The following is a 27,956-nucleotide window of genomic DNA, read 5'->3' on the forward strand; positions in this document are numbered from 1 at the left end:
CAGGAGAGCGAGTGTTTAAAGCCGTTCCTAGCGTCCCTAGGCCGTGTGCTCCCAAAGGGGCGCTTAGGGGCAGCGTGCTCCCAAAGGGGCGCTCCGAGGGGCGAAGCGCTCCGGCCACCAAGGCACAAGGAGATGGTCCTGCAGCTGCCGAGCGTCGCTTTAGGCCCTGCTCCCCTGGAAAGGTAACTTTATTCCCTCCTAAAGCCTTCTCTCAGAGTAAGAGCACTAGCTAACGTGAAACCAGGTGCTGAAATAGGCCCAGAGGTTTCTCCTACCCAGGGCTCTTTCATAGCCGAGCCTGCAGCTGCAGTGCAGGTGCTTTAAGTTGCTTGAAGACTTTTAAGGTAGGAAATGCAACCTCTTGACTAATTACAGGCCACTAATTGTTTGGTCTGAAGTGCTGCTGTGACTTTATCTCAAGAACTTGAGAGCCAGATGCTGCTTTTATTCCTCTGTGGAGAAATAGTCTGTGGTGTGTGTGGTAAGGATGGAACTTGAGGGCTAAAACAATGAACCTTATTCTTTTTTCTTTTTACAATTTATATTACAAAATAATGTATGTTGCAATGTGCATCTGGTAATTATACCCCGTCCTTGTTCAAAAATGTTTGTTTAAAATGGATTGCTTTAAGAATAGGAAAAATAATGTATGTGTGTATAAGTTACAGGACTGAAGGATAAAAGGATTGCATGAGTATTTTAATACTGGACACGCATTGTAGTGATTAGAACTGAATCTTAGCCTTGGCTTACCCTCTGTGCTAAGGTTTCCTTCAAAAGACAGAAGTGTTGTAGGTGAGATCGCCCTGTCAGAGAGTGTTGTCTGGTTATTAAGATAGATCTCCTAAAATGATAATGTTTGGGAGGGTTTATACATTTTGACATTAATCTATTTCTCTTTTATCAGGGAGTGTGAACAGTTCTTCAGTGTCTCAATGCAGAATCGAGAAAATTTCCAAGGGAAATTCAAACTCTTCTTTGCAGAAGAGGGCAACTCTAAGCCATGTTTATGTAAAGAATGCATGTGCACAGATGCATGTTAAAGCTTTGTGAAAGAGAACTTGTTGTTAGCAAAGTTTTGGAAGCCTAGGATGATTTTGGCAAGTTGGAATTCTGCAGAGTAATAGCCTCTCACAGGCCAAAAAATTAAGTTTCCTAAAAATTGTGGTCTAGCTTTAGGTTGGTATCTGTGCAAGGTGGAAAAAAAAAAAGAAATTCTCTGTTATTTTATGTGTGACAAAGTACTTAGCAGCTCCCACACTTCCAAGGTGACTGCCAGGAGCTGAGCACAGCCTGACACGGATAGACAGAGAGCTTTGTATTTCATCCAAGGGTGCAAGTTACTCTCTGATGGATGCAAGCATGAATGTTGTCGATCTGTCATTACAGGCATCCTCCTGTCTTCAGAAACAGCTTCGTAGCTATGTAATTTAAAGCATAAAGTGAGAGAGGGAGCCTGTTTGGTAGCGACGTGGAAGCCGCCGGGAGCAGAGGGAACAAGATGAATGCGTCCGGAGGAGGCTGCGGGAGCCCCAGTGCTGCAGAACCCGCTGGGGATTTCTTCAAGGAGCTGTGGTCCAAACTGAAAGAATGTCACGATAAGGAAGTGCAAGGTAAATCGCCAAAGTCCCACTTTACAAGAGATTATTTGTTACTGTGGAGAAACTTTGAGCCAGTGTGTCACTCCATCTGTGTTAACTAAATATGTTTTTAGGGTTTTATGTTGGTTGGGATGGTTACAAAGGGTCCGTTAGAGGTTTACAGGCTCAGCTTGGCCTAGCAGATTGGATTTGAACCATGGAAAATATATAAATTGTTTGCTAGGTCTGTGAAGCGAAATATCACAGTGTTACTTGCCATTTATTTTTTCTTTGAAAATACTTAAATGTTACATTGTTATTAAAGGGTTATGGTCCAAAGCTTCAAAATGAAGCTTTCCAACCTCGTTTTTTTTCTTTTTTTTTCTTTTTGATTTCCTTTGGTTTTCATCACTTCAGATGTATTTAAGTTGTGGCCTTGACAAACATGTGCATTTTTTCCCCAGACTTGTGCCTAATTACAGTGCACATCACAGCCTGCTGCACATTATGATTACCAAAGAGAAAAATAATTTTTTTCCCAATGTTCTACCTCTTTTTTCCAAAACATTTTTACAAGGGATGCTTGTTATTTTACGCTATGATACCAGTTTTATTATCCTTAGACTGTTACTGTCTTTCCATTTACACTAACATAGAAGATTAGTGATATGCAAAATAAAGATGAATTATTGCATCATATATTTATATTCTTAATATTCCTTATGCATGGAGCAGTGTTTGTGTTCTGCTGGAATAAAAGCCAGTGAACTTTTGTGAATTAATGGCTTCAGTCACACAAGCTCATCTTCATAGTCAAACTCTTCCAGTGGCCTTGGTCGTTCTCAGGAGCTTCAAGGCTGGGCCAGGTCTGCCCAGTTAGGTCTAGTTATAGCCTCATTTATGAACTGCTGTCCTGCCCGCCCCCAGCCCAGTTTCGAAATTGTATTGTGGATATTTCATTCCTCCTACAGGAAGGCATAGAGGGTTTGACTCAACCCTACAGCCCTGGGCCCTGACGTTTTGTGCAAGTGTTGAAAAACTTTCATCACTTTGGCAGCTACAAGGAAAGATGTAGCAGATAATAGCACTGCCTTAAAAATAGTTTATGTCATATCAAGTATAATTTTATATTGTGCCTACTTAAAGAAAGACAAAACTGCCTATTTTTATGACTTTTTTTTTTCTTTTTCGTTCCTTATGGTTCATCCCAGAGTGGGTGTGATGTCAAGTGCAGATAAACGCGGAAGCGCAGACAGAAGGGGATCTGGCAATCCATGGCATGTCTGAACAGCCAAAACTTGAAAAACAAAAAGCTCTAATACACAGGGCGATGTTAAGTGACCCCTTCTCTAGTTTTTGGGGGGATGCGCAGCACGTGATTGTATCGTTTTGGTTTTCTTTATGCATATGAAGATATTCTTCAGCAGGCACGTAGGGTGGGGCCAGGTAATTTTGCCACTAGGCAGACTTTTTCATGCCTAGCCCTTTGTCAGTATGTCCCGCACTGGGTTAGGTAAAATTAGGTCTTCCATGATAACATCAAAGACATGCCTGAAGGATAGTTAATTTTTTCAAAAGGTGGGGATCCTCTTGTAGAAAATGGTCCTGGAAGATATTTTAGAAACATCAAACACAGACTTGCCTGGACTTTGCTTGCTTCTGAAGTCTATAAATAAGAATTAAAATTGACTCATGAGTTTCCAATCTAAGTGTCAGCAAAAATGTGTTTTAGAGATGGTGGTATTAAGGGAAAGCTAGTGGTTGGACAAAGGACTTTTTCTACAAGGTAGACAGTGAACTGAATGTGGGTGATAAATGTGGAATTCTTACTGCAAATTTGTGAAAAGCATAGGTATACATGAGTATGTAATGGTCAGGCATGTTATACAAATTGGATTAGAATATTTTTAGAAGATTTCAAACATGTTAAGTTTGAAGTGGATTTTATTTAATTCTTGTATTACTATATTGTAAAGGGCATTTTTTTTCCTACATTAGCTGAGCTAGCACCATCTTGCAAGTTGACCGTGGGTCTCTCTCCTACAACTCCTAGAGCAAAGATACTGATCATGGCGGAAATCAATTGAGTTTTGTAGAATTCAGAAGTGTTCAGAAACTCAGGTCCATTAAAACAATTAAAACATTAAAGCAACTTCTGCTTTTATTACCTATCTGAAGAATGTTTGGCATACTCTCTAAGTTGCAGAAATTAGAAAGAAATCCAATAATACCGTTTCAAAATGACTTGTTTCTGCAGGTATTAATAGTTGCATCTAGCTTGAAATAACTGCCTGGATCAGCAGTGCATATGTGTCTTTTAATGTCATTCCTGGGGATACATTCACATCTGAGGCTCTATATTCGAAGTAATTATTTTATTTCAGTGTGAAAACATGGTAAAACAGTTTTGTGTAGCAGAACAAGAAAAAACAATTTTCTGTTCCTCCTTTACCTCTGAAAAGCAAGAGATATCAATGAGGGAAAGACATCTGTAATTTTAGAAGAGAAAAATTTGAGGAAAGTGATGTTGTTGATAGATGGTTGTAGGAAAGGAGATGGCCAGAGACTACTGAAAAGTAAATTACCATAGAAATCGGGGCTGGAGGGGATCTCAGGAGGTCATCTGGTCCATCTTGGTACCCCTAAGGTAGGATTATATCTGTGTCCTTCCTAACAGAAGCTTGTCCAACCCTTGTTCCTAGAAGCTTCCAGTCATGAAGTGCCTTCCCAGGCTCTGTCAGTTTTGAAAAAGGAAACCTATGGCATCTGAAAATTGATTGGAACAGAAATGGTCATGCCCATTAGTCAAAGTATTGCACTTAGCGGAGTTGTAAGTTTTATATATGTCATGTGTTCATATTAATTTGCCTAATGATTTTTTTAAAGACAGTCTCCATCACTTTAATATAGACAATTTACTAAAGCTCTTGTGAGTTTTAGATAACTGAGATTTATATAGTCTGCAGCCATCTATTTCATAGAATTGTTCAGTAAGAAATGCTTACACAGTTGTTAAGAAAAATTCAAGCTGTCTTAATCAGGGCAGTTGAAAACTCCCAGTTCTCTGGAAAAGCTAGTGCAGCTTTACACTGTGCAGTACAGCTAATACAGTAATTCAGTGCTCTTGGATCCATGTAACAAGCTGGATTCCTGCCTTCTCATTGCAGTTCTTTGAACTGAGAAGAGGAAAGGAGGGGAAAAAAAAAAAAAAGAAGGGCTAACCTTTAAGGTAACTAGTTTGGTTCCTGCTGAATTGAGGTGAGAGGGGAGATAGTGTTACCTGCAGCACAGCGCCGGGCCCTTAGAGCGCTGCCTCCTCGGGTTGTGGCTCGGGTTGCCAGTGTTACAATGCGAAAGCCTGGCTCAACAGGCTACCTGTTCATACAGGAGGCGCTTTGTTGGGCAGCCTCATTCCTTCCGACGGGCGTGGAGCAGCATTAAAGCCTCCTTTATAGGGGTTTTAATTGCACATGCCTAATTGCCTTGATGAACGGCAGCAACTCCTTAAGAAAAATAAACCCTCTTTCGCTGCTGATCTGCATGACAGAACATAACATCTCACAGGTGTTGAACACTTAGAGATAAAAGAAATCTTGCTGTGTTTCCCAAGAGCTATTTTTGAAGTAGTCTCTACGTTTTTTTATCTCTCTGTCTCCCTGGCATCTTGCAGCACTCAGTGGCTCGGGTTCATTGAGTCTTTGGCTGGCCTGACTATTGCTTTTAGGTGGCCTGAAAATTGAATTCTTCCCCAGCAAGCATTTTGGAGGGGGAGGACAAGGGAAAGAAATATGTTTATTGTCTTACCTTGCATTTTCTGTAATAAAGCATAATACTGGGCAGGTGTTTTGATTTCAATTCAGTTCAGATAGTTAGAGGAGTTTTGTTTGTTGGTTGGTTGTTTTTTTCCTCTGAAAAACACTCTGGTTTCATAAGATTAGATTTTTTTTTCTAAGACTAATCCTTTTTCAGGATACCTTGCATTCAGACTGAAGTTTTTCATTCATAACTTTGCACAGCTTAAAGTAAATCTAGTATTTAAAAAGAAATTACATAGCTTAATAAAAATACCAGTGGGCGGGTATAAGATTTTACTTTTGCATTTAGTGTCATTTTACACGGAGCTTCGTGTCTGAGAACATCATTGGTATTTGCAAGGTTTTTTTACTTTTTTACTTCTAGAGTAGACAGGTGTTTTGTAGCTTTTGGAGTGTGGAGGCCTGAGTGGCAGAAGGGCTGTGTAGGAGGTACTGCTCTCCTGTGCACCCCAAAAGAGTCCAAAGCAGCTTTGGCTGGCTCTACCTGAGCGTACCTCAGTGAGAGTATGTGGTGGCTGTGTAGTGTAAAGCTTTAAATTACTGTTCTTGATAAGCTTCCTTGATACATAGACATTATAACACACTTTTCAATTCAGTGGTTGGCTGCCAGATTGCGAGTAAATAATGCTCTTATGTGTATACACAGATAGCATAAAGTATCATGTGTACAAACATTCCATAAAAAGAAAAATAGTGGTTGTTACTCTGAGTAAAAGTATGTCCTCTTCCTCTGCCTCCTCTAGAAAGTGTTTTAGCTGGAAATATGGGTGTTTAGTTTATTACAGAGTCTCCATTTCCTAGGGATCTTAATGGCTGGGTTTGCTTCCAAGGTCCAGTAGAATACCTCCAGAAAGTCCAGGATGAACCATTCTCCCTCTCCCTCCAAATGATGGACCTTTTTCTTTCTTTCAGGCAGATACCAGTGCAAAAGGAAACTTTGCGTATCGTTCCACTATTTTAGTTAAATGAAAATTGTTTTAATACGTGTTTTATCCTTCTTTTCAGGCTTACAACTGAAAATATCCAAACTGAAAAAGGAAAGATGCTTGTAAGTACACTTCCTGATCATCTAATCTGTTAAAGGAGATTCTGGATGCAATTAGCAAGCAGCAATATCTGTAAAATCAATTAGGGTTTTATGGATATTTCCTTCATACATGTATAAATCTGTTCAGCTCAGTACTTCAGCTGAAGTTGTCTAAAAATGTAAGTAACTTTGTGCAGGGTGTTTAACCTGAATGCTAGGTTTGTCTTCCTTGGACAAGTAACTGTTAGGATTTTCTATCTATGATATTTTTAGCCTGCTCACCAAGGATGTTGGACGTGTCTAATATGAAAAATTATCAGGGAGAAATTTTAAAATTGAGCTCAAATTCATAAAAAAAGGAATTTGTAAGGGATAAGACAATGTTTTAAAAATTCCCTTCACAGATGTTTGATTTTTAATACCAGCTTCTGAGCCTTTAACTTAACTTCTAGCTAGTCAGCAAAGTTTCTGGTAATAATCTTACTAAATCTTCATCAGTTCTTATACTTACAGATATTACATAAGTCTTTTGCAGTTATTTTTTACTAGTAATCTTGAGTCTGTTAGTTAGAAACAACTTGGGGAAAAAAAGAATCTGTATTACAGGATTGTCATGGACAGTAGAATAACAGTCTACATGTACAGCATTAAATCAGTTTTGCATTTACCTCCTGGTGACCAAAGTCACTTTTAAACTAAATGCTAAATGCTAATTGATAAGTGGCAATGTGACATTTTGAATTTTGACTTTGCGTTTAGGGAAATAAAAGGAGCAAGTTTCACTTTTTTTTTAAATTACATATGGCCTTAATCATGAATTTCAGTTTCATGTACTGTAAGAGAAGTAAGAATAGATTATTTAGTTATTTTTTATTTTGGAAAACAACATAATTGTATGAAATAATACTCAAGAAAAAAAAACAAAAAACCACTTTGGTCTATAATCAAAAAAAAAGGCATACTTACATACCCAGCATTGCCAGCTGAAGCCAGAGATACACAGTCTTAGTTTTATGATGCCACTGCAACACTTTCAAGTGTAGTTTTTTGTGTTCAGATTGTAGTCTAGCCATTTTTTTCTGCCTCATGCATTCCTATTATGCTTTTTGGTTTTTATTTGTTTTTTTACTTGCATAAATAATTATCCTGTTTGTAGTTACGTTTTTTTTTTTCAAAATATTATAAACAAGAATTATCCCTCTCCAGGGTTAGAAAACTTCTTTCATTATGTAGGCTTTTTGTAGAACAGTAACTTAAAAACTCTAGTTCTTTTATGACCTTCCTAGTATGCTTCTGTCTACAGCTGGGAGGGAAACTAAAGTGCCTTTTCATAGGAGTGAGCTCCCTTTAGTGGAATTAGTGTGTTCTCTGCATAAATTTCTAAATTCATCTTAAAAATACATTGGCTTTTTTGTGTGCTTTACTACATTACACTACAGTACATGTTTGCTGTTTATTTTTTGTCACTGCTTTTCAGTAATTATCTTTTTTTTTATTAAAGATCAATTATTTTCTAGATGACGAATATTAGCAGTTATGTGACTGGACACATACCAGGTGGTTTAATTGTTGTTTGTTGGATCTTTCTGCAGTCAGTACATTGTAGATACAATGCTCTTCTATTGGAGGTCTTGTTCTCCTTGATGCTTCTGAATACCTGAGGTTTAATATTTCAGACTTGATAATCAGCTGACAAAGAGCTCCTTATGTTTTACCCCACTGCAGCATTGGAGCTAATGGCTTGTAAGTGCTGGGTTAGAGACCATTCATTATGAAGAGTGTCTTCATAACCAAAAATACTCATCAAGTATGTCGGCTGCTTTGGAATTCTGGAGAAAGTAAAGTTCATTCATTCTGTCATTTTAATATCTAAATTGTGTCGTTTTTACGAATTTAGATGGGATAGAGTACGTATTGTGTCTTTTTTGTTAATTTTTAAAAAATGTAATGCCATAAAATGATATAAAGATGGCTTGAGAGAAGTTTTTATGATTGGATATATTGGGCCCTCTTTTAAACTTCCTAAGCTGTGGAAAACAATGAGATTTCCCTTATAATCATCAGAAAAATGTGAGTCACTTTTTTATGGCTGTTCCCGTTTTACCATTGCCTGCCTATGCTTGGTTAATCAGCCCAAATCATTAACTAAATGATTTGCTAAATAGTTCCTCATGATCTTTATGTTGTGTATGCAGCTGAAAGGCACCATATTTATCTGAAGTGTAGTTTAGAAAAATAACATTTCAAATTTATTTTATTAATTCCAAAATTCTATATCTGGATGGTACACAGCAGAAACTGCTTGCTATCTCGTTCACTTAATGAATGGTTGCTAATTTCCTGTATTACTCTTAATAGCCACAGAATGTAAATATGTTTCCATAGCATATCTTAAAGGGATAGTGCTTATTTGAAAGTGTATCTGTGTAAAAGAATTGTATCAATAAGTTGTAAATATGGTTTAATTGGTTATGTGTGTGCGTAGCAGCTTTTTGTCGGCCAGGTCCATGGCTGCCTCGAATATCCCATCTCAAGCATGCCGAGAACAAACACTGGCATTCATGGCATATACCGTGGTAAAAATAAAATCAAGAAAACATTCTCAGAAATTAGTTATTTTCATGTTATGTGGATTCAGCTGCTCAGTTTTTAATGAGAGCTGCTCTTTTTGTAGAGCAAAATGCATGCATGTTTGTTGCTTATACCTTGTTTTTATCTTGAGTGCATGTTGTGATCTGGTGATTAAAATGAAGCTAAAGTTGTGAAGTTGGTGTTCCTGGTACTTTTCCTTAACTCTTTTGAGGAGGAGATGTTCTTTATTAAATACACAGTTCTGATAAGAAATTTCCTCCAGGCTTCTGCTCTGTTTCTGAAACCTTTGGGAAGACAGTTTGCTTCCCAGTATTGGTATTCTGAGAATTCATCTTCTGTAGACACTGAGAAATTGCTGCCTGGAAAACTAGACGTCTGGTAGATCTAAAGATTCATGAGGGCTTTACAAACCTCATGTGGCTTGCCATGGTACAAAATGCAGTTATTGCTAAGAAAGAGTATAAAGACAGAAACTTGAGTGAGAAAATCTCCCAGCTAGTTCTTCAGCAGCTCAACTAGATAGTAACGTGCTGGAGCTTGGGTTCCCTGGAGTTGTTACTTGAATAACACTACCTTTTATACCTTGACTGTCATCAGCTCTATGTTCATCTTGAGCGAAGTCATATTTATCAACCAAATTTGAACTGTAATAGGTATGAGGAACTAATTACTCCTTTTCTAACTCAGTCATTGTTGACACTCATCAAAAACATTTTTTTCATATATCCTCAACTTATTTTTTTTTTGCTGATTATCATTTATATTTCCCAAGAGTAAGAAAGAAAAACACTGAAACCATAATTCTGTATTGAAAAGATAGTAGCTATGAGTTAAAGCTAGAAATAACTTTTTTTCTCTATTTGATTTTAGGGATGCAGAAAGACTGGAAGAGTTTTACACCAAGAATCAACAGCTCAGAGAGCAGCAAAAAGCACTTCATGATACCATCAAAGTTTTAGAAGACAGGTGAATTTGTGGGTTGTTTTTATTGGCTTTGTATAGAATCTTTATTTAAATATCTTACAAAAGCTTTCAGTGGCAGAGTGTAGCAATTCCACCTAAAATATACATATTATTTGAACAGCATCTGGCACTAGCAGTCATTTGTGCTAGCTATTGTACGTGAAATACAGGGTCATGCAAAAATCTCAAGGGATTGCTGTTTCAGTGTATTAGTGATGCTTAGCATGGCATTCGGAAACTTCCTTTTTTTTCTTATTTAAAGATCCAGTTAACTATTGATAATCTGCTTTGTGTATCGCATTATTTTAAAAACACATGTACTTTCTCTTACAGATTAAGAGCAGGATTATGTGACCGCTGTGCTGTAACTGAAGAACATATGAGAAAGAAACAGCAAGAGTTTGAGAACATTCGGCAGCAGAATCTTAAACTTATCACTGAACTCAGTAAGTTATAGCCATGCATATGAAGACAACATTTTGTAAAGTGAAGGCTTCGTGAATTTTTGTGAAAAAAGAATCATTTTGCTTCACCATTCAAGTATTCATTGAAATTGAGTTATTTAGATTTTATGTATGCTGGAGTATTATTAGAATTTAGTGTAAAGTGAAATTTTAATTGTGAAAAATGAAAGACAAATCAGCTTTTCAATATTTGATTTAAACGTGGAAATAATAAATTTTATATTGATATAGATTATATCAATTTGTCAGGAATATATATTATTTTTGCATATTTATATCAAGAATATTAAGAATTCTCATGACACAAAAACAGACAGAGTACAGACAACCTTTGTATTAAGTTCTGGGCCTTAAAAACTCAACCTGTTTTGAGTGCAAACTGTACTGAACACTGTCTGACAGAATGTTAGACACCTATAGATGCTGGATTGGAAATGTACATGTATGGTCTCAACCATGTAAGGAGATTAATGAAGAGTAATCCAGAGGTAAAATACATAATAAAAAACTTGGAACAAGAAAATGAATAGGAAAGGTAGGAGCTTTCATTCCATTGATTTGAGACATAAGTAACTAATGACTGAGTGGAATTAGTATCATAATCCATAATCCTTTGCTTTAACAGTCATTTTGTAACCTTTTTAATGAGTTGAGTAACTTGAAAATTTTGGTAAAACACTGGATGCAGGGGTGCCTCTAGTTTTTAAAACTGATCCTTTTTTCTTAAAGGGCCTAACAAAATCAAGTATAACATGCTGTTAACATCTGTGCACTGTTTTTTTTTTTTTTGTGAATTATAGTGAATGAAAAGAACAACTTACAAGATGAAAATAAAAAGATATCTGAACAATTCCAGCAATTGCAGAAGAAGTTAGAGTAAGTTGAGTTTTCTTGCTTTTTATTTTTCCTTCTCAGTAACAACTTCTGGGAATAAAATTTTCAGCTTTTAGTTCTTTAAAGTCTGTTCTTCATATAAATGACAGTTTATTGCCATTTTGAAATAAAAATGGGAAACTGGCATCTTGCTAATATGCTTATGTCGCAGAAATTTCATTTTGATGATTATTTTAAATTATTCTAGTCTTTGTGCATTGAAAAGCCTTACATTCTTACACTTTGCCAATCCTTTCTTCCTAGGATGAGACTTTAAGAAACGAGTTTATCCAATTATTAAGCAATCCCAAGGTCCTTCACTACATTTTTGAAGGAAACTTGGAATAATTTTACAGGATTTCAGACAACTTTTCAAGAAACTCATAAAAATAAAGGACAGCAAATTGACTATCAAATTTTAATATAGGCTAGCAAAAATGTGCCACATGGTGTTGTGGTTAGTATATATTATATATTATATACGTATATATTATATATGTATATTATCAGGTTCTTCTGTGTAAGGCAGAAGCAGTATGTGTACGGCTGTAGTCTGACATCACCTCAAATTTCTTTTCATTTTGGTTTTGGATTTGACCAGAAGCAGTTGCATTACGTGGCACGGGAGTAATGGGGATGGATATGGAGAGGCAGACTTGATCTGTGGGGCTTCTTCTACATATAATTTTTTATTGTTTTCATCCAAAAGTGTGCTTGGTGTAGGAACGTGCAGATTGAGTTCATGATTCCTGCAGTTCTGCTCCTTAGTATTTATTGCTCAGTTGGATAATAATCTCTTCTCCCTGTATGTATTTCATCTCGTTCAAATCCTATATTGCATGCCACTGGGTGTACTCCTTTTTAATGCCAATTAGTAATAAAATTCTGTATGCCTTCCACTTTATAATTGCCATTCTGCAGTGGGTTTCCTGTGAAGCTGACAGCAGTTAGGAATTAACTAATTCTCTTAGGCAAAATAATGTAGGTTCATTACCTTGCGACCCAACCCTGCAATTTAGCTTCTGGTAACTGTCTTATGGTATACTGGCCTCTGTAGGAAAGTTGAGAATGATGAATATAACACTTAAGTTATTTGCTCAGTGTGCTAAATATTTTTTGAATGAGTGAGAAATTGTGTGGATTAACAGTGATTAACAAGCAGAGTCTTGCTGTTTTTAATATTGCCACAACATTAGTTGTTTGATGGAACTGTGTCCTTATTGACACAATTGTCCCTATTATTTTGATTGAACTGTGAACCTATTTTATTTAGAATGAAGAATTCAAATCAGTGCAACACTGTCACGTAAGAGTGAAGTAACATTTTCTCCAGGGCATGTCATCAACTGAGACTGCAAAATCTGATTACTTTTGTTATGAAGATTTACTATTTTAGAAAAAAAAATCTAATAGTCTCTTATAAATAGGAAATGAATTTTTAGAAGAATTGTACTATCCAGTCCTTTATCAATTTAGAATTTCTTTATCCATGGATGGAAATAGCATGGAAGTTTCTTCAAAAATGTTATAGGATCTCTGATAAATGTTTTGGTAACTTAGAAATAATTTAATGTATATTTATAATGTATAGCATCTATATCAGCTTCATTTGTTTTTTTCTAGTTGTGTTTAAGAAATACCATCTAGTTACCATAGAATAAAGATACAGAAAAATAGAGCAGGCTGATTTTTCATGTAAAGCCACATACGTTAATAAATTTAATTAGAACTCTGACAGCTAACTTATTTTGCAACGTAACTGTTTTTCATTACAACAAGTAACTTTGAATATTTAAAAAGTCTAACTTTGCAGAAATCCCTTCGACTTAAGCCATGGTCAGTATGCCATGGTTTTCTATCAGTTTATTAAATTATTCTGTATAGGAGACTATAGCTTACCTTTTGTGCAAGCAGAAATATATCCTTACTTCTTCCTCTTAGATCAAAACCTTACATGCTTCTCTTCACGGTTAGGAAGTTACCTTTCTCTTGAGAGTTATAAGGCAAAATGCTACTGAAGAAAGATGCTAAAGGAGGCCTGTTCCTCGTTACCCTTACCATACAGCAGCAGCACTGGTCTTGTCACTACTAAACAAACAGCATGGAACTTACCAGAACTGAAGCAAATACCTCTGTTCTTAGGTCCTTGTTCTATCTGTAAACTCAGGTTTTGGCGAGAAAAGACACAGTCCTTTGTCAGACTGATTGTATCCTGACTCCTGATTGCTATGCTGATAAATTTGACACAGACAGGATGATAAGGTTCATAATTCATGTCATTCAGGAATTGTTTCTAACAAAGTTCTATTCACCGCCATTTAAAATTTGCCCAAAGCTTCCTGCTATATTTTAATATTTGTATTTAGTGTTTGTATTGTCTGTTAATATTCTGGAAGTACTTTGGGACTTCCGTACTGTAAGAGACATAGTAGTCCATTAGCTCCAATTTTGTTTTCATTAAAGTAGCACAGGCTTCAGAGAAGAAACTGGAGACTTCCCAGCTCCTAGTTTCCAAGAGAAAGTCTTCCATAATGCAGTAGCTGGATGCTGCCTCTAGCTGTGAAGAGCAAGGATCATATACAGTTATCAGGCTTGATGGAACAATTGTGAATTTATCAGACATCACTGAAACCATGGTTATAGTATTACATTTTTATATGGTGATGTAATTAAGAGTACTGTATTTTCTAAATAAGTTGCTTTATTAAAGCATATGATTTTCCCACTTGCTACAACTAAAGCTGTTGATTTTGCCAACTTGGTGTTTTGTTTAACCTCTTAAATTTGTCTCCAGAGAGCAAAAGCAACAAGCAGCTGAATTAGAAGAAGGTGTCATTCCAGATTCTCCAGTCCTGACTTCTTCATTTTCTGTGGTTAATCGTATGAGAAGGAAAAAAGAGAATAGGCATGTCCGATACACAGAGCATGCACACCCTGATCTGGAACTTGCTGAAAGCAACAGTGGTAAGAATATTGTATTTTTTTATTTTTTAAAGATTTTTGTAAGGAAAAACTAAAGGAAAAAAAAAGTAAATGTATATGAAAGGAGGAAAACTTTAAAAAAATGCTTATTGTGTATTTTTTCCTTTCAATGTTAAAATGTTAATGTTAGTTTAATGTTAAATGTTAGTTTAAAGCTATTCTTAACTTCCTACTTAACTGTTCACTCCTCTATTCCCTTCTCTATTCATCATCCATGCCTACATGCAAATGTAAGAGTTTTCCAACACCCGTCTCTTCTACTACTCCAGACAAAAATACACTCAGGTTTGACTCATGTGCACATCTTTGTCACCACCTAGTGGAAAGTGAAATATTTATCTTGGTGCATATAGCCATTATCTTACAACCAGGTATCTAAAAGGTCTTGGATGATAGGTATCTAATTCTAACATTATATTATCAGGCTTTTATCTTTTTCATTACCCTAGATGATGCAGGAAATTATCTTCCTGGACAAATTAATTTTTAATCAGTAGTCCTGCTGCCATATCAAGGGGAGGAATGTAGTCTGAATATTTACTATGTACACACACAGTATGGAAAGTGACATACTGATGGGTCAACATTATTTTATGGCAGAAACTGGTTGGCTGGAATCATACCTGCGAGGATTGACATGAAAATCTTGTGAAGAATTTGTCACAGTGATGCCTCAAAATAGGCAGTTGTGTGTATAGTAATGGTCCTACTGACATATTCAAATTTATGTTCCAGTGCTTTTAAGATCAGGATCTCTATCTAAGCATAATTATCATAGAAGGCTATCTCATTTAATCCTGTGAAAATGTCTATACGTCATCTTGCAGAGCTTGGAAAAACCCCACTCAGTTCTACTCAAGCAAACAGTCACCATGGAGGGGAGATACTAGTGGCAGACACTTGTGATCCACAGCTCTCACCAGTGCCAAGTAAGTCCATTAACACCTTTGATTTTAATAATTTTCCAAATAGGGACAAGATATGGTAAGATGAGGTGTCATCAGCTGATGAGATTTATTGTCTGTCTGTCTGTCTGAACTAAGGAACCACAAAGGGAAATTATCTGTAATAGAACTTCTGCTGAAATGCGTATCTGGTAAAATTCTAACATCTACTGGACTAGTACCACTATTTAAGAAACAAGTAATAAAAAGAAGCCCAGTGCAGCTTATACTACTGACCTCTTATATTTTGGGTTACTCATCCAGTTGTCTTTTGTCTAATTTTCTAACTATAAAGTAGATGAAAAATATTCCAAGGGTTGTGTTTACTGTCTGAAATCAGTATTTAACATGTAAAAGTGCCTCTGTTAAATATTCCCTCTTTTTGCAATTGTGAATTGATATTACTGCCTTGAGTCTTTCTCCTGAAACCAGTCTTCGAAAGCTTATGTAACATTTCAAGAATTTTTTATGTTGCTGGTTTTTCTGTGAAATTTTGGACTGCAAGTGACAGGATTTTTGAATATTCATGCAGGTCAGGGCTGAATTGGTTGTAGTTCTTGTACTGCCCCATCAGATCATTTCTCCTCAGTTTAATAAATGATGTTAAACCCATACAGGAAGAGAGAGTCATCTCTCTCTTCTGAAAAAAAAAAAAGTGAAAAAAATAATTATAAGTATTATCTAGGAAATACAGAGCTCAGCTCATTATAAATATGCACTGCCGTGCTTCCACATTCTGTTCTTGGAAGACAGTGTCCTGGCTTGGCAGTTTGAGAAGCAACTTTTACCTGGATTCATCTCTGCCTGTTAATTTTAGGAATGGATATGCAAAGAGGAAATATATCCCTCTCTGATCTAGCTCTTCATTACTGTCAGAAACTCCTCCTTCGTCTCTCTCTTCCCCTCATTACTTCCAGAATTTACTATGTATGGAACAAGGCACCCTATTTCCATAATTGCCAGATTTTAATTTGTGATCCTTTTAGTTCTGAGTTGTGTTATCTATGAGTGAAATAAAATAGTAGCATGTATGTATAGCTCATTAAGTGAGCTTCTTTCTGCCCACAAAGATAAACAGAGGGTTGGAGGCTACCCAGGTCCAAGACCATCTTTTAACTTGGCTGCAGTTGTGGCAGAAACGATTGGACTCTCTGTTCAAGAGGAATCTGTAAGTAATATTCCCAAATCTCTCATATAATCAGCTGTTTGTAGCAATTGTTTTGGAAAATGGTATTTTATTCTTGCCTTACAATTCTGCAGAAGTGTTTGGAGCCCAAGTAATCTCATTCTGGTCTGCTTCTGCTCGTTTGTTACTAAATTGCTCTAGCAAAAAGGAATACAGCTGTGCCGACCTGCCCAAAGGGAAGGGAATTCTCACACTGTAAATGGTTTTCGAGTTGGATTAAGGCAGTGAACTAAATCATAGATCTGCAGGCTTTTATTTGTGCACTAACACAGGTTTGAGACACTAAAATTACCTGTTGAGAAGACCCATCAGTGACATAGATTATATTTTTCATGGTTTTATTTAGTTGCTATAGTGAAGGTAGTTGTTTGCATACTGCATAGATTTTTTTTTTTCCTATAAATAGAGGGGAAATTATGTCTATGTGTGCATTTGAATGAAGCATGTTTTGAATTTCCTTAAGTTGCCTTTTAACATCTTTTGCTGAAGATCTCATCTTTTCTTTAAACGTTATTTTTTTCAGGGCATTGAGTGGTTGAGTTTGAATAGGACATTGGAGTTCTTATGTGTGGGGTCCTATCAGAATTTAAAATTCTGATTAACTTTTAATTATTTTTAATTAAAAATTGGGTAGCTTCTCACCTTTCTCTTCTCTGTCTTCCTCCATCGTTTGCAAGGAGTCCCAGAGTGTGCTGAGTCCTCCTGCCCATAACGCTGTTACGAGCCAGGATCCCGAGAGCCTGCGGTCTGAGGATTCCAGAAAACACCCAGCATCTGAATCAACAAACGATGACGACATGCTAGGGTGTGTTTTTGCTTGGCTAGAATAGTATTTTTTCAAAGAGGCTTAAATGAATTTCTGGGTTTAGTAGCACTCTGAAGCTTTAAAGCAGTTTATTTTATAGATATGGAGAAAAATACATATTTTCATATTGTATGAGCTTTTTTTCAAATAAATAAGTTAGCATTAGAAGAAAAGGAGCTGTAAAGCTGTAAATTTGTGGGATTTTTCTTTTCTCTCAAACTTCTGATAGGGGCTATCGATAAATATCCTCCCTATCTGATTTCTTGCTCTTGAGAGGTATCTTCTGAGTTTCCGAGTTTCCTAAATCTGGAAATAATGGGCCTAAGGTGAGAAAATTAACAGATCTCGATCTGATTTCACTTACCTTTCAGAGTCCTTGCAACAATGCTCCTAAACCAAGTTTTCTTTTTACTTCAGTTTTCAGTTACTGCTAGCAGTTCTGACAGCTTTGGCGTGTATCACTGTAAGGAAACCGATGCCTTTTGCAGATCTTTTTTTCTTCCCCCCTCCAGCTCTTGGTGTTTAAAAATATTGACTCTCTTGCTGTATTCAGTCTTTCAGAGCCATCTCAGAACACTCCACCACATGTGGACTGGGATCCTCAGGTAGCGTCTCCCGTTTTTGGAGCTTCTAGCAATACGAAGAACAACTCAAGCACAAGTCATGCTCCTTGTATTTTAGATTCTGGATTGAAGCCTAATCTTAAAACCAACCTCTTCAACAATCCTTCCAGTTCCAGATCTCATAAAAGCAGATCAAAATCTGAAGATGTTGCTTTTGTTGCACCACTTAATCTTGGAACTGAAATAAACTCTGTTATCAGCCAGACCTCTATCAATAGGCAGATGGTTGTGAAGAAGAATGCTACCGAGGCTGGCATTTGTGTTGGAAACACTTGCACAGCTAAAAATGAGACTATCAAGAGTGATTTCTTTCTCCTACACCATAAGCAACTAGAAGGCAGGTGTGCTAAGAGGAAGAAAGCTGAAGATGAGCACGCCGTTAGTTGTGAAAAGACATCCTTCAACAAAGAGAACTCTGTGCCTTTCCGAGCAGATATCCAGCTTGTTAATGGAGAACACACTGGTGACAAACCCTTGGATCTGTCGGATCGCTTCTCGGGAGTTCGCTGCCAAGACAAAAAGCAAGGCAGCGAGGAAGCCTGTAAAAGCAGGCTGAAGCAGGTGACTCTGCTTGACGTGTTTTCCCAGCTAGGGAAGCCCCTTGCGGAGGGGTCACCATCCCTTCAAAATGCCAACAGTGAGAGCTGCTTGTTGGGCAGAGATTTACAAGAGCAACCTTATGTACAAGAGGCAGTGCTGGGAAAAACGTTCCCAGATACCAGAAAACAGATCCAAGTGAAAGATGATAGCCCTCCTTTCAAAATTGCACCACTGCTCAACACTGTAGAGACAGAAACTCTTTTTGATGACATGAAGGTATGTTTTTGGGTTTTGGTTTTGGGTTTTTTTTTTTTCCTTCTCTTTGGAATATAACTTTGAAGTGCTTGGAAATGGTAAAATTTAATATGTTGTTAGGTTGCCAGTGACCATGTACCAAATAGAAAGAAAACAAGGACAGGGTATGGAGAGTCTGAACCTGCATCTGTACTTCAGCCAAACCCTTGTAGACTACCAAAAAATAAAGCACTGCAAAATGAACAAGGTAACTTCATGAAAATGCTCCTCCTTCCCTCCTCCTTGCCAGCTATGCTATATTTCAGTAGAATTTCTTGCATCTTCTTTTACCTCACAGCAATCACTTTCTCTGTTTTTCCTTTCAGGAAAAGTTGCTATTCAGGACTTTTCAAAATCACCCCTAGCTTTTCAATCTGTATCATAACTTACTACATTTCATTAAGCTTTTCTTCAGTAGTAACTTCTTAGTGTTTTTTCTGTGTACAATAAATATATCATTGGCTTTCAGCTTTAAACTCAACAGGTTTGTTGAAACTACTTCTCCCTGTTTCATTTCTATTTGACAAATATTCTATTTGACAAATGACTCCAAAGTCACCTCTGCAACAATGACAGGAATGTCATTATTACTTCAACTTTGGCTTTCTCATTCATCTCCTACACAATTTTATTAGTAGTTCATTTACATAGTGCAGGCATTTTTACTGCAAGAATAGTACATGTTTACCTCCGAAGTAACAAACACATAGGAGCAATGTGCTTCCCAAATGTGACTAATTATTACTCATTGCTTTTGAATGTTTACATTAAAAAGTATTTATGCCAGATTAGTGTATTTAAAACTAATCAATCCTTAAAACCAGAGGAACTGATTTAATTAAAAAAAGAAAATAACTTAGAATTTAGATGCTATGCATGCTAGTGGCACTCTTTTTTTAGATTGTCTTTTTTTCTTTTTTATCGTATTTTCTCCACCCAGATCTTAAAGATAAGTCTTCATTAGAAAACCTTCAGTGGAGCGTGGATCCAGGAGCTGACCTGTCCCAGTACAAAATGGACATTACTGTGATTGATACAAAGGTAAGCTACTTTTTCTGTAACTAGTCCACGTTTCCATAGTATGGAAAAAAAGTAGTATTGCAGACTTTATTCTGATAGACCTAAAGTGCCACTTTCTAACGAAAATCAGAATTCAACTCACTGGTCATACGGTTTCATTTTTAAAATGTTTGTTTTAAGTTGTCTTTAAAAGTTCCAACTTTCTTCTTGTATTTGATAAGCTTTGCAGCAGTTACTAAATAAGAAAATGATTTTTAAACACTAGTTTCAAATCTCTTATTTCTTTTCCTGTGAAAATTGTTCCCTGTGATATGTCTTTATGCTAAGCAGAGGAAGATGTGTAAATCTTGACTATTCTCTTCCTTTGATTTGTATGCAGCTTAGCTGTTAGAACAGGATTACTGAGCTGTATTTGCTTTGTCTTGTTTATGAGATATCCTAAAACATAATCACTTGGGAATGACTTCCAAATTCTGCTGTGCTTAATTGGTGATTTGAGTTATTCTATTACCTGATTTCTGCATCTTTATTATGCAAATATTACTGCAGAAAACAATACTGGAGCAAGTGTCTAAGAAGTTGCAGTAATTGTCATTAAAGTGGTGCTGACTAACATAGTCACAGCTGAGTGCCGTTCCCATCTCTTTGCTTTGTGTATTCAGGATGGTTCTCAGACAAGGACTGCTGGGGAAGGCGTTGATATGGATTATACCTATGTTAGTGAAAGTGTGCTATTAAAAACGAAGAACCAAGAGCAAAACCGGGAAGGTAGTCCAGGTAGGACTTCTTTTGGAAGAGGAAAGCATAATGTATATTATTTTTCTTTTGTGTGTATCGATAGTAGAAAATGGTCTGCGTTATATAGCACTGGTGAGTTGGGGAGATTACAATGATCACCAGTCTGTTTCCTAGTAGAATCAGTGGCCTTTTCAACCTAAGATAGGCTAACAGGACTTGTTGAGGCAGTGCCTTTCAGCATTGCTGAAGTTGTTAAATATTTATCATATTTTACTTCTCATCTGCAACAAATATGCTTGCAAGTCAAACCTATTTGGAAACTTGCTGCATACTTGTACCAAACTTTCTGTGGAATGTCTGATTTCATTCTTAATGCGACATAAATAGAACTGTTGCATTTGAAATAAATCCAAATGTGTTTACATCACATTTAATACACGGTGATCTGTGGCTGCAGGGCAGTGACTTCTAAGGGTATGTGTCTGCATGTGTGTTTGAAGTTGCAACTCGATCACGTTACCATTAGTTTATCTCTTCCACTCAGAAGATGTTTCCTTGTGCTTGGTTATCTCTGTAGTTACAATAACAAGAAAATATTGTCTGGGCACTAGTAAGATTATGGGCGTGATTCAGGGTGATTCAGCAGGTAATCAGTGTTTACCAATGAAATTGAGGTATCTTTATGAAAAATAAGCATGTGTTATCCACATTTAAAAGATTGAGAAAGGAACGCGGAAAGAATAAGTGTGTCAACAATGTTAACTAGTGCTGGAGAGGGAAGTAGGTATTTGTTCTTTCAATCAATATATAAATAAGCATTGTTTTCTTGACTTAAATTGTTGGGAGACTGATTTGGATATTTACTATGGATTTTTTTTTTTTTTTTTTTAATAGGAGCAGGAAAAAAAATGAATGATACCTTAGCAGAAATGTTTGATCGGACGAGTCATGAAGAATATGAATCCTGCCTAGCAGAAGATGATCTGTCTGCATGTGATGAAAAAGAAACTCTTCATGATGATGATCGGGATAAAGAAATAGCAGCTGCAAACAAGAATCTAAAAAGTGGGATTTTTTTTATCTTTATTAGACTACAAGAGCTGATTTGAAATCATTTATTTTTTCCTTGGATCAAATATGTCAAAAAAAGCAAGCTCCTTTTTCGAAAGTTCATGGGGGAATTCATTCATTGCAGGCATGTAACATAAGCCACTTTAGGAATTCATTTATAAAGGCACCACACAACTCTGGGGGCTGTGATGGATGTTAGGACAGGGGCTGTAGAGCAGGATGACTCTGAAAGGAAACACCAGGTTTTGGCTGGGATTTATGACTATGCACAGTTCACTTCCTCTCTTCCTTGATTTCTTAATGTTTCGCAATTTAGGCAAAACCTTTCTTTGCTATTATGCTCATCTTTTTCCTTGTCTTATTCCTGTGTTCCTTCTCCAGTTATGATTTTTGGTTTCTATTTCATCCCATTCTCTATTATCTGTGATTCTGTGATTTTTAGTGTCTCTGCCTCAGAGCAGACTGTACATGTCATCTTTGTAGTTCTTAATAACTGACTAATCATTTTATAGACACATCTCCAGGCAGCTTGTTAACCTTATGTGACCGGGGGTTTTTTGTTGTTGTTTATTTTTTCCCTGCGTATATATTTCCAGAATATGAAGATAAACAAGACAAGACCAAACAGAAGGCTTTTGTGGAGCCCTACTTCAAAAGTGATGAAAGGTAATGTAGTTTGTTTATTAATATAGGCAATTTAAGACTTTTTTTTTCCCCCATAGAGATTGTTTCCTTCCATGAAGTAAGATTATTTGTACACAGCTTATTAGTAGCTGTAGGTGTACAGAATCTGAATCTGAATCTTCACTTTGTAATGGTATTAAACCTTTCAATTAGTTACTAATTTTTTTTTTCTTACTTCAGCCTGTGCTCTCTTTGTAGAGGAAGAAGGATTTTTTAATACAGGTTTGAAAAAGAAAACATAAAGTTGAAAACACTCTGTTAGACCCCCAACATGCTTTCTTTTTCAGAAATCATTGCAAGAACTTCTGTTACAGGCATTACCCTTTTTTTTTGTATTAAAAAAGTATATTTTTTGAGTAAAATATATATAGTAATTATTGTAGACCTATGAAAAACCATTAAAATCTGAGACAGACACATCTCTATAAAATAATCATGTTACATTTAAAAAATCCTCAAACTGTTTTGATTATAAAAATAGGCTTGTTCAGAGGTGAAATGGAGAGCGGTTGGATATTTTTGTGATTTTTTTTTTCTCTTAATTCTCCTTCATTGTGTTTTGAAAAAAGAAATTTTCCAGACTTGTAAAGGAGATACAGCTACTATCATGTGAAAACCTTTCTGTTTTTCAGAAAGAATACTGTGCTAGATTTTCCTCATATTGAGGTAATTCGAAAGAAGGAAGAAAGAAGAAAGTTGCTGGGCCATACTTGTAAGGAATGTGAAGTAGTAAGTAGTGCTCTAAATTTTGGTCAGTCTTGCATTTTATCTCTAAAATGACAGCATTTTAGAGATATTAGGAATATAGTTGCATCATCATCAGTGCATACAGTGGCAAGTAAATGCTTTTTACTGTAGTAACTGCAAATAACGTCTTCAGTTTTTTCTTGCAAAAAAGAAACTTAATATATCATGAATTGAATAAGATTTTCATTATTAAATATATATATATACATGAGCTAGCCAAAGAAGGGTTTCTAAGCCTCCGAACATTCCCTCAAAATCTTTACTAAAATTTACAGCAGCTGGATTAGTACAAGTGTTGTTCCTCTGCCTTGGCTTTGTTTTGTTTTTGTGTTCTGGAGTGGTTGTATTTCAGATGGCTACCCCAGCAAAGGTGCCAATGTGCATGTATGTGCAAATGCATACAAAAAATGCTTGCAGGGATATGAGATTTTAGCTTTTGCATTACAAGTTTCCCTTTTATTACTCGAGCAAGTCTTTCCTCTCTTTCAAATTACTAATCAGCTTTCAGATTCTTTGTACAGATAAAAAAAAATAGTGAAATTATTACATATGTAATAAGAATGTTTAACTTGGTCATTAATAGGCCTTCAGCCAGGAGCTAATTAGGCTATGATCTAATACATTTTGACATTCCTGAAGTGTGGACTGAAGAACAGATTCTCTGGAGACTTTTCATTTAATTTCCATACCTATTTAGAACCAGCATTCTTCTTAAATTCTTCTGCTATTCATTTTATGGTTGTCACATTTGGTTAGCAGAAAACATTTATTGGAATGTATTTTGAACAAAAACATATTCCCGAAAAGCTGCCCTGCTAAAACTCATTAAATGCAAATTACTAAGTTATACCGTCAACTATAAATTCAATTTTCAAAAATATGTTTAATTTAGCGTCTTTGAAAGAAAACAGGATTAAAAAAATACTTCAACCTGTTTCTTGGGCCAAGCGCAGTCTTAACTGTTTTAATTTCCTGTCTTGGCAAGTCATGGGTCTTCTCTCAGCAAATCTAGTTCTTGTCACTTTCTGTCAAGTTAATTCAAGTGGTAACCATGGTAGTTGGGAACATTTATAACCTCTGTTTTACAACACATCAGACACATTGTACAGGCACATTGTACAGATATAAAAGAGTGAGATTATTGCATATGTAACATGTAATATTACAACACGGATTTCTACATTAGGCTTTAGAAATGACAGCCCCTTCAAGACAGATGCCTCGGAATGTAGGGAATACTTGGCCCGGTCATTGCACCACAAGAAGAGCAGCTCTGAAGGAAATGCTTATGGAAAAGGGGAGTATTAGGCAAAGCATAAGGGATGTTTAAAACATCTTGGCTTACCTGTTAGCCATATGGCTTGGAAAACTCTCCAAAGTCCAAGGAAATATTTAGGGAGTAGAAATGAGTGAATTGTTTTTGGCAAGCTTTTGCAAGCAGTGTATTTGGGGGGGCTCCTTCCTTTCTGAGGGAACGTTGCATAAGACAGTGGCCAATACTTTGAAACGGAGTTTATCCACATTCACGAACTGAAAGCAGTTCTGCTGTTGGGGCTGTATTTGGCTCAGTGCACAAATGTTTTGTAGAACCCTTCACTAGTTGCTTTTAACCATTTCTGACTGTTCTCTGTGGAACTGGCAGTTCATACTACCCTAGGCAGCAGGACTTGGTAGAAGACAGACCAGTCATCTCCTATCTTGAATACAGCCTGCGAAATCTCTGTTGTGGACCAGGAAACACACATTCGATAAAATTCCTGTAAAATGAAAGGAAAAATTGTTCTGATGTTGAAGTTTCTAAAGAGACGAGATATTTGTACAGCTCTCTGGGAGAAGAAAGTGTACCTCTGTCAGGCAGAGCTCCCGTTCCTTTAGTTGACAAGGACATTAAAATAAAAAAAAAAACTTTTACATTTTTCCCAGTTTGTGCAGCTTTGTCTCCCACAACCCTGGTTGTGATTACTTTCTCATCATGCTCTTGGGGAACGTGGTATTTTTATGCCTATTTTGTATTTCACTTGCCCCCCACTAATAAATAAAGGGGATCTGTTGGTGCACTTTAATATTCCAAGCGAGGATTCTGTGATCCTCTCTCCAGCAGATGGAGACAGGTAGCAAACTCCATTGCCACGAATGCCCTGCTGCTCTCCTCATCTCCACTCCAGATCATTCTCTAGCTGACTAACTGAGGTCTGAGCCTGTAGTTTGTCCCTCTGGCTCCCAGTGCTGTATCACACTGTTAGAACCGTTTTATCACTTGGTGTGAGAACGAGGCTGCCTGCAATCCTGTCCGGGACTTTGGCTGTGCTGCTTGGGTCACGTAGCACGTTCAGCTTTGAAAATACTTCAGTGCTTTATAATATCGAGATCCAAATCGTGATTTGGGGGAGATGCTAAGCTGAATCATAGCTGAAAACACTAGAAAGCTGCACTAAAAAAATGCGGTTTTGTGATACACGTGGGGATCACTCTACAAAGAAGCCTGTAGAGCCTACACTATTCTCAGTGCAGCCTCCAGGACAGCTGACAGATAAGAGAGTGGGTAGCCAACTTGCTACACACTCTGGAGAATCCCCAGCTGGCAGATAGTTCCTGGAATCCCAGTGTCAGTCAGCATATGTTTAACCAGCTCTTTTCACACTCCAAATTTGAGGGTTGTGAACCAGGAAGCTTCTTGACTGGTCTGCTGTAAATACTGTAAATTTAGACACTGAGAATTTTTAGCAGAGATTTTTGCATTTTCAGTTTTTCTCTTTTTATTTGCAAATACTCAAGTTTTGACTCATTAGAAAATTCCCTTTTATTTTGACCCCTATGCTATCTGTCAATACAGTTAACTTTCTGGCTAATGGCCAGGTAACACGTCTTTACTCTTGGCTGGCCTCACCAACGTATTTGGATAACTGTTCATAAACAGTGATTGATAGTTCCAGTGTGTAATGCACTTGCTTGTTATCTATAAATTTGTTAACTCCGCATTTTATTTTCTAACACACAGTATTATGCCGACATTCCAGCGGAAGAGAGAGAAAAGAAACTAGCTTTCTGTTCGAGGCACAGGTTTCGCTACATTCCTCCGAGTACACCTGAAAATTTCTGGGAAGTTGGATTTCCTTCCACCCAAACTTGTGTGGAAAGAGGTTTGTGTATGAAATGGCTTATAAAGCACTTTTCCTCCAGCTAGTTCTTTCTAAAAGGGACTCCTGAAATTGTGTGTTCTTCATAAAGCAGCCTTTCTCACACAGGTCTGTTGAGCTCCATTACCCACTGGCAATCATTGAGGTTTTCAGAGAATTTAATTTACTTGTCTTTGAACCCAAGCAAAAGCTAGGCACACATTTGAAGAGGCAAAGGTGGAGAGATGGCGCTAACTGAAGACAGGCAGGTAGCATCAGTAGCTCCAAAATCTACTAAGTTTGTACTCTATGGGATATTTCTTCAGAAGAAAGGAAATTGGGATCTAAGGAGTCCTAGATGAACTCAGAGTTACTTATATATTAATGTGCACGTTATTAGTTATGAAACATTAATCTGCCTTTTTTTCCCCTCTATTCTTGAATAGTTTCAGGTCAGGCATAAGAAAGGCCAGGACCATGTGTGTGACCTGGTGTGGCAGTGCTACAGTATCATGCTTAAAAAATCTTTCAGGATAGAGAACAGTTCTAGTAGGGTTTTTTTAAGTAGTCTTTCGACCTCAATATGAGTAGCGGCTGGTTTCTTAGAGATAGACTTATAATATGACTTACAGTATGAGTTGCATATTGAATTTTAGAAACATAGTGAGTTAAGCTCATTTAAGTTTGAACCTGTGCTCCCAAAGAATGGGGTTCCAAAGAACGACCATGGGGTTCAGCCTTAGAAGCCTTTCCCATTGTGGGGGGCAGATTTCCTGTTGAGGCTCTAGTTAAGTTGCCCCTTCTTCATTATCTGCTGCAAGGATTTATGCCAGTTACGCGGCTGGTAAGTGCCTTGGGCTCAGTCTGTTCGTAACTTCATGGGATGTGGGTAACCTGTGAGGGAGAGTTTTACCACCCCTTGTTGAAACTAGCTTGGCAGCTGCCTCCTTGTTCTGCTAAAGCAGCAGCTGCTCAGTGCTTTGTGGTCCCCAGCAGGGCATCAGAATCAGAATTTAGGTGTCCCCTTCCATGGCAGTGGCCTGTTACACAAGAATGCAACAGGAAATTAGAAAATGGAAAGGGAAGACAGAGCATGGCAAGTAATTGCAGTTGTCAGTAGAAGTGGGATGCAGGGGATGTATTTGCTGGCTCTTAGTGGTACCTTGTGTTTTGAACAATTGAGAATTGAACAGAAACTCTTCTAACAATGAGGTATGACTCTGCTGTTCTTACTTCAGCAGACATTAGTGCTGATAAACAGTAAGGGTTTGACAAAAGCCAGATGCTCTAAATGATTTGCATGAATTTTCTGCTCACTATCGGTGTGAGCTGGGTTGGACACGCTATGGATATTTTCCACACAGATTTCTCATCAGAGGGCAGTTCAAGTTGTGTTGATCCATAGGTTACTGTCTGGCCTTTTCCAGGTGGACAGTGTCAACCTCAGGGTCTAGATAAATAAATAAGTAAGAAACAGAAGTTACATGTGTTTCTAAGTTGTATTTCTTACCTCAAACTTGCTCTTATTCTTTTAGGATACATTAAAGAGGATCTTGCTCCCTGTCAGCGTCCAAAGAGACGTCAGCCTTATGCTGTAATGTTTTCTCCAAAAGGCAAAGAGCAGAAGACATAAACGATGGAGAAATACAGCATGCCAGCCTGAGGGTTATCTTTTCTGTCCTTAGATATTTATAGTTAATATAAACTTGAAATTAAAAAATGTGTTTTCTACAACAATAAATCATTTCACTGAGTATGTAAATTTTATAAAATTCTTTTGAAAATCTGAAGTATGTACCAGGAAACAAAGCTATTTAATGTATGTTTGTTTCATATTTTTATTAATACATTTTGTACGAATTTTTGCACCTGTCAGCAAGTCTTCCTTTTTT

The 27,956-nt window shown here is 36.9% G+C and overlaps 1 protein-coding gene across 1 annotated transcript; it reads left to right on the forward strand.

The window, feature by feature from the left end:
* RBBP8 (RB binding protein 8, endonuclease) lies at positions 1-27,956 on the forward strand. The gene is made up of 19 exons (XM_026035471.1): positions 1-182; positions 1,390-1,613; positions 6,401-6,443; positions 9,885-9,980; positions 10,311-10,423; positions 11,242-11,317; positions 14,109-14,278; positions 15,124-15,225; positions 16,311-16,408; positions 17,104-17,231; positions 17,785-18,670; positions 18,770-18,896; positions 19,629-19,729; positions 20,371-20,485; positions 21,341-21,511; positions 22,114-22,183; positions 22,834-22,930; positions 25,947-26,088; positions 27,600-27,956. Exons 2-19 carry the CDS (start codon positions 1,502-1,504, stop codon positions 27,695-27,697), a joined length of 2,745 nt encoding a protein of 914 aa, XP_025891256.1. The 5' UTR covers positions 1-182; positions 1,390-1,501; the 3' UTR covers positions 27,698-27,956.

Source organism: Nothoprocta perdicaria, unplaced genomic scaffold (assembly GCF_003342845.1).
Source record: "Nothoprocta perdicaria isolate Ctin4 unplaced genomic scaffold, notPer1 scaffold_16, whole genome shotgun sequence".
Classification (NCBI taxonomy): Eukaryota; Metazoa; Chordata; class Aves; order Tinamiformes; family Tinamidae; genus Nothoprocta; species Nothoprocta perdicaria.

What these genes read in the sequence shown, in the direction of transcription:
- RBBP8 (XM_026035471.1), top strand. Translation starts at nt 1,502, where the DNA reads ATGAATGCGTCCGGAGGAGGCTGCGGGAGCCCCAGTGCTGCAGAACCC. An exon ending in ATCAAAGTTTTAGAAGACAG is followed by an intron (nt 9,981 to 10,310) that starts GTGAATTTGTGG and finishes TTTCTCTTACAG; the next exon opens with ATTAAGAGCAGGATTATGTG. An exon ending in CAATTGCAGAAGAAGTTAGA is followed by an intron (nt 11,318 to 14,108) that starts GTAAGTTGAGTT and finishes ATTTGTCTCCAG; the next exon opens with AGAGCAAAAGCAACAAGCAG.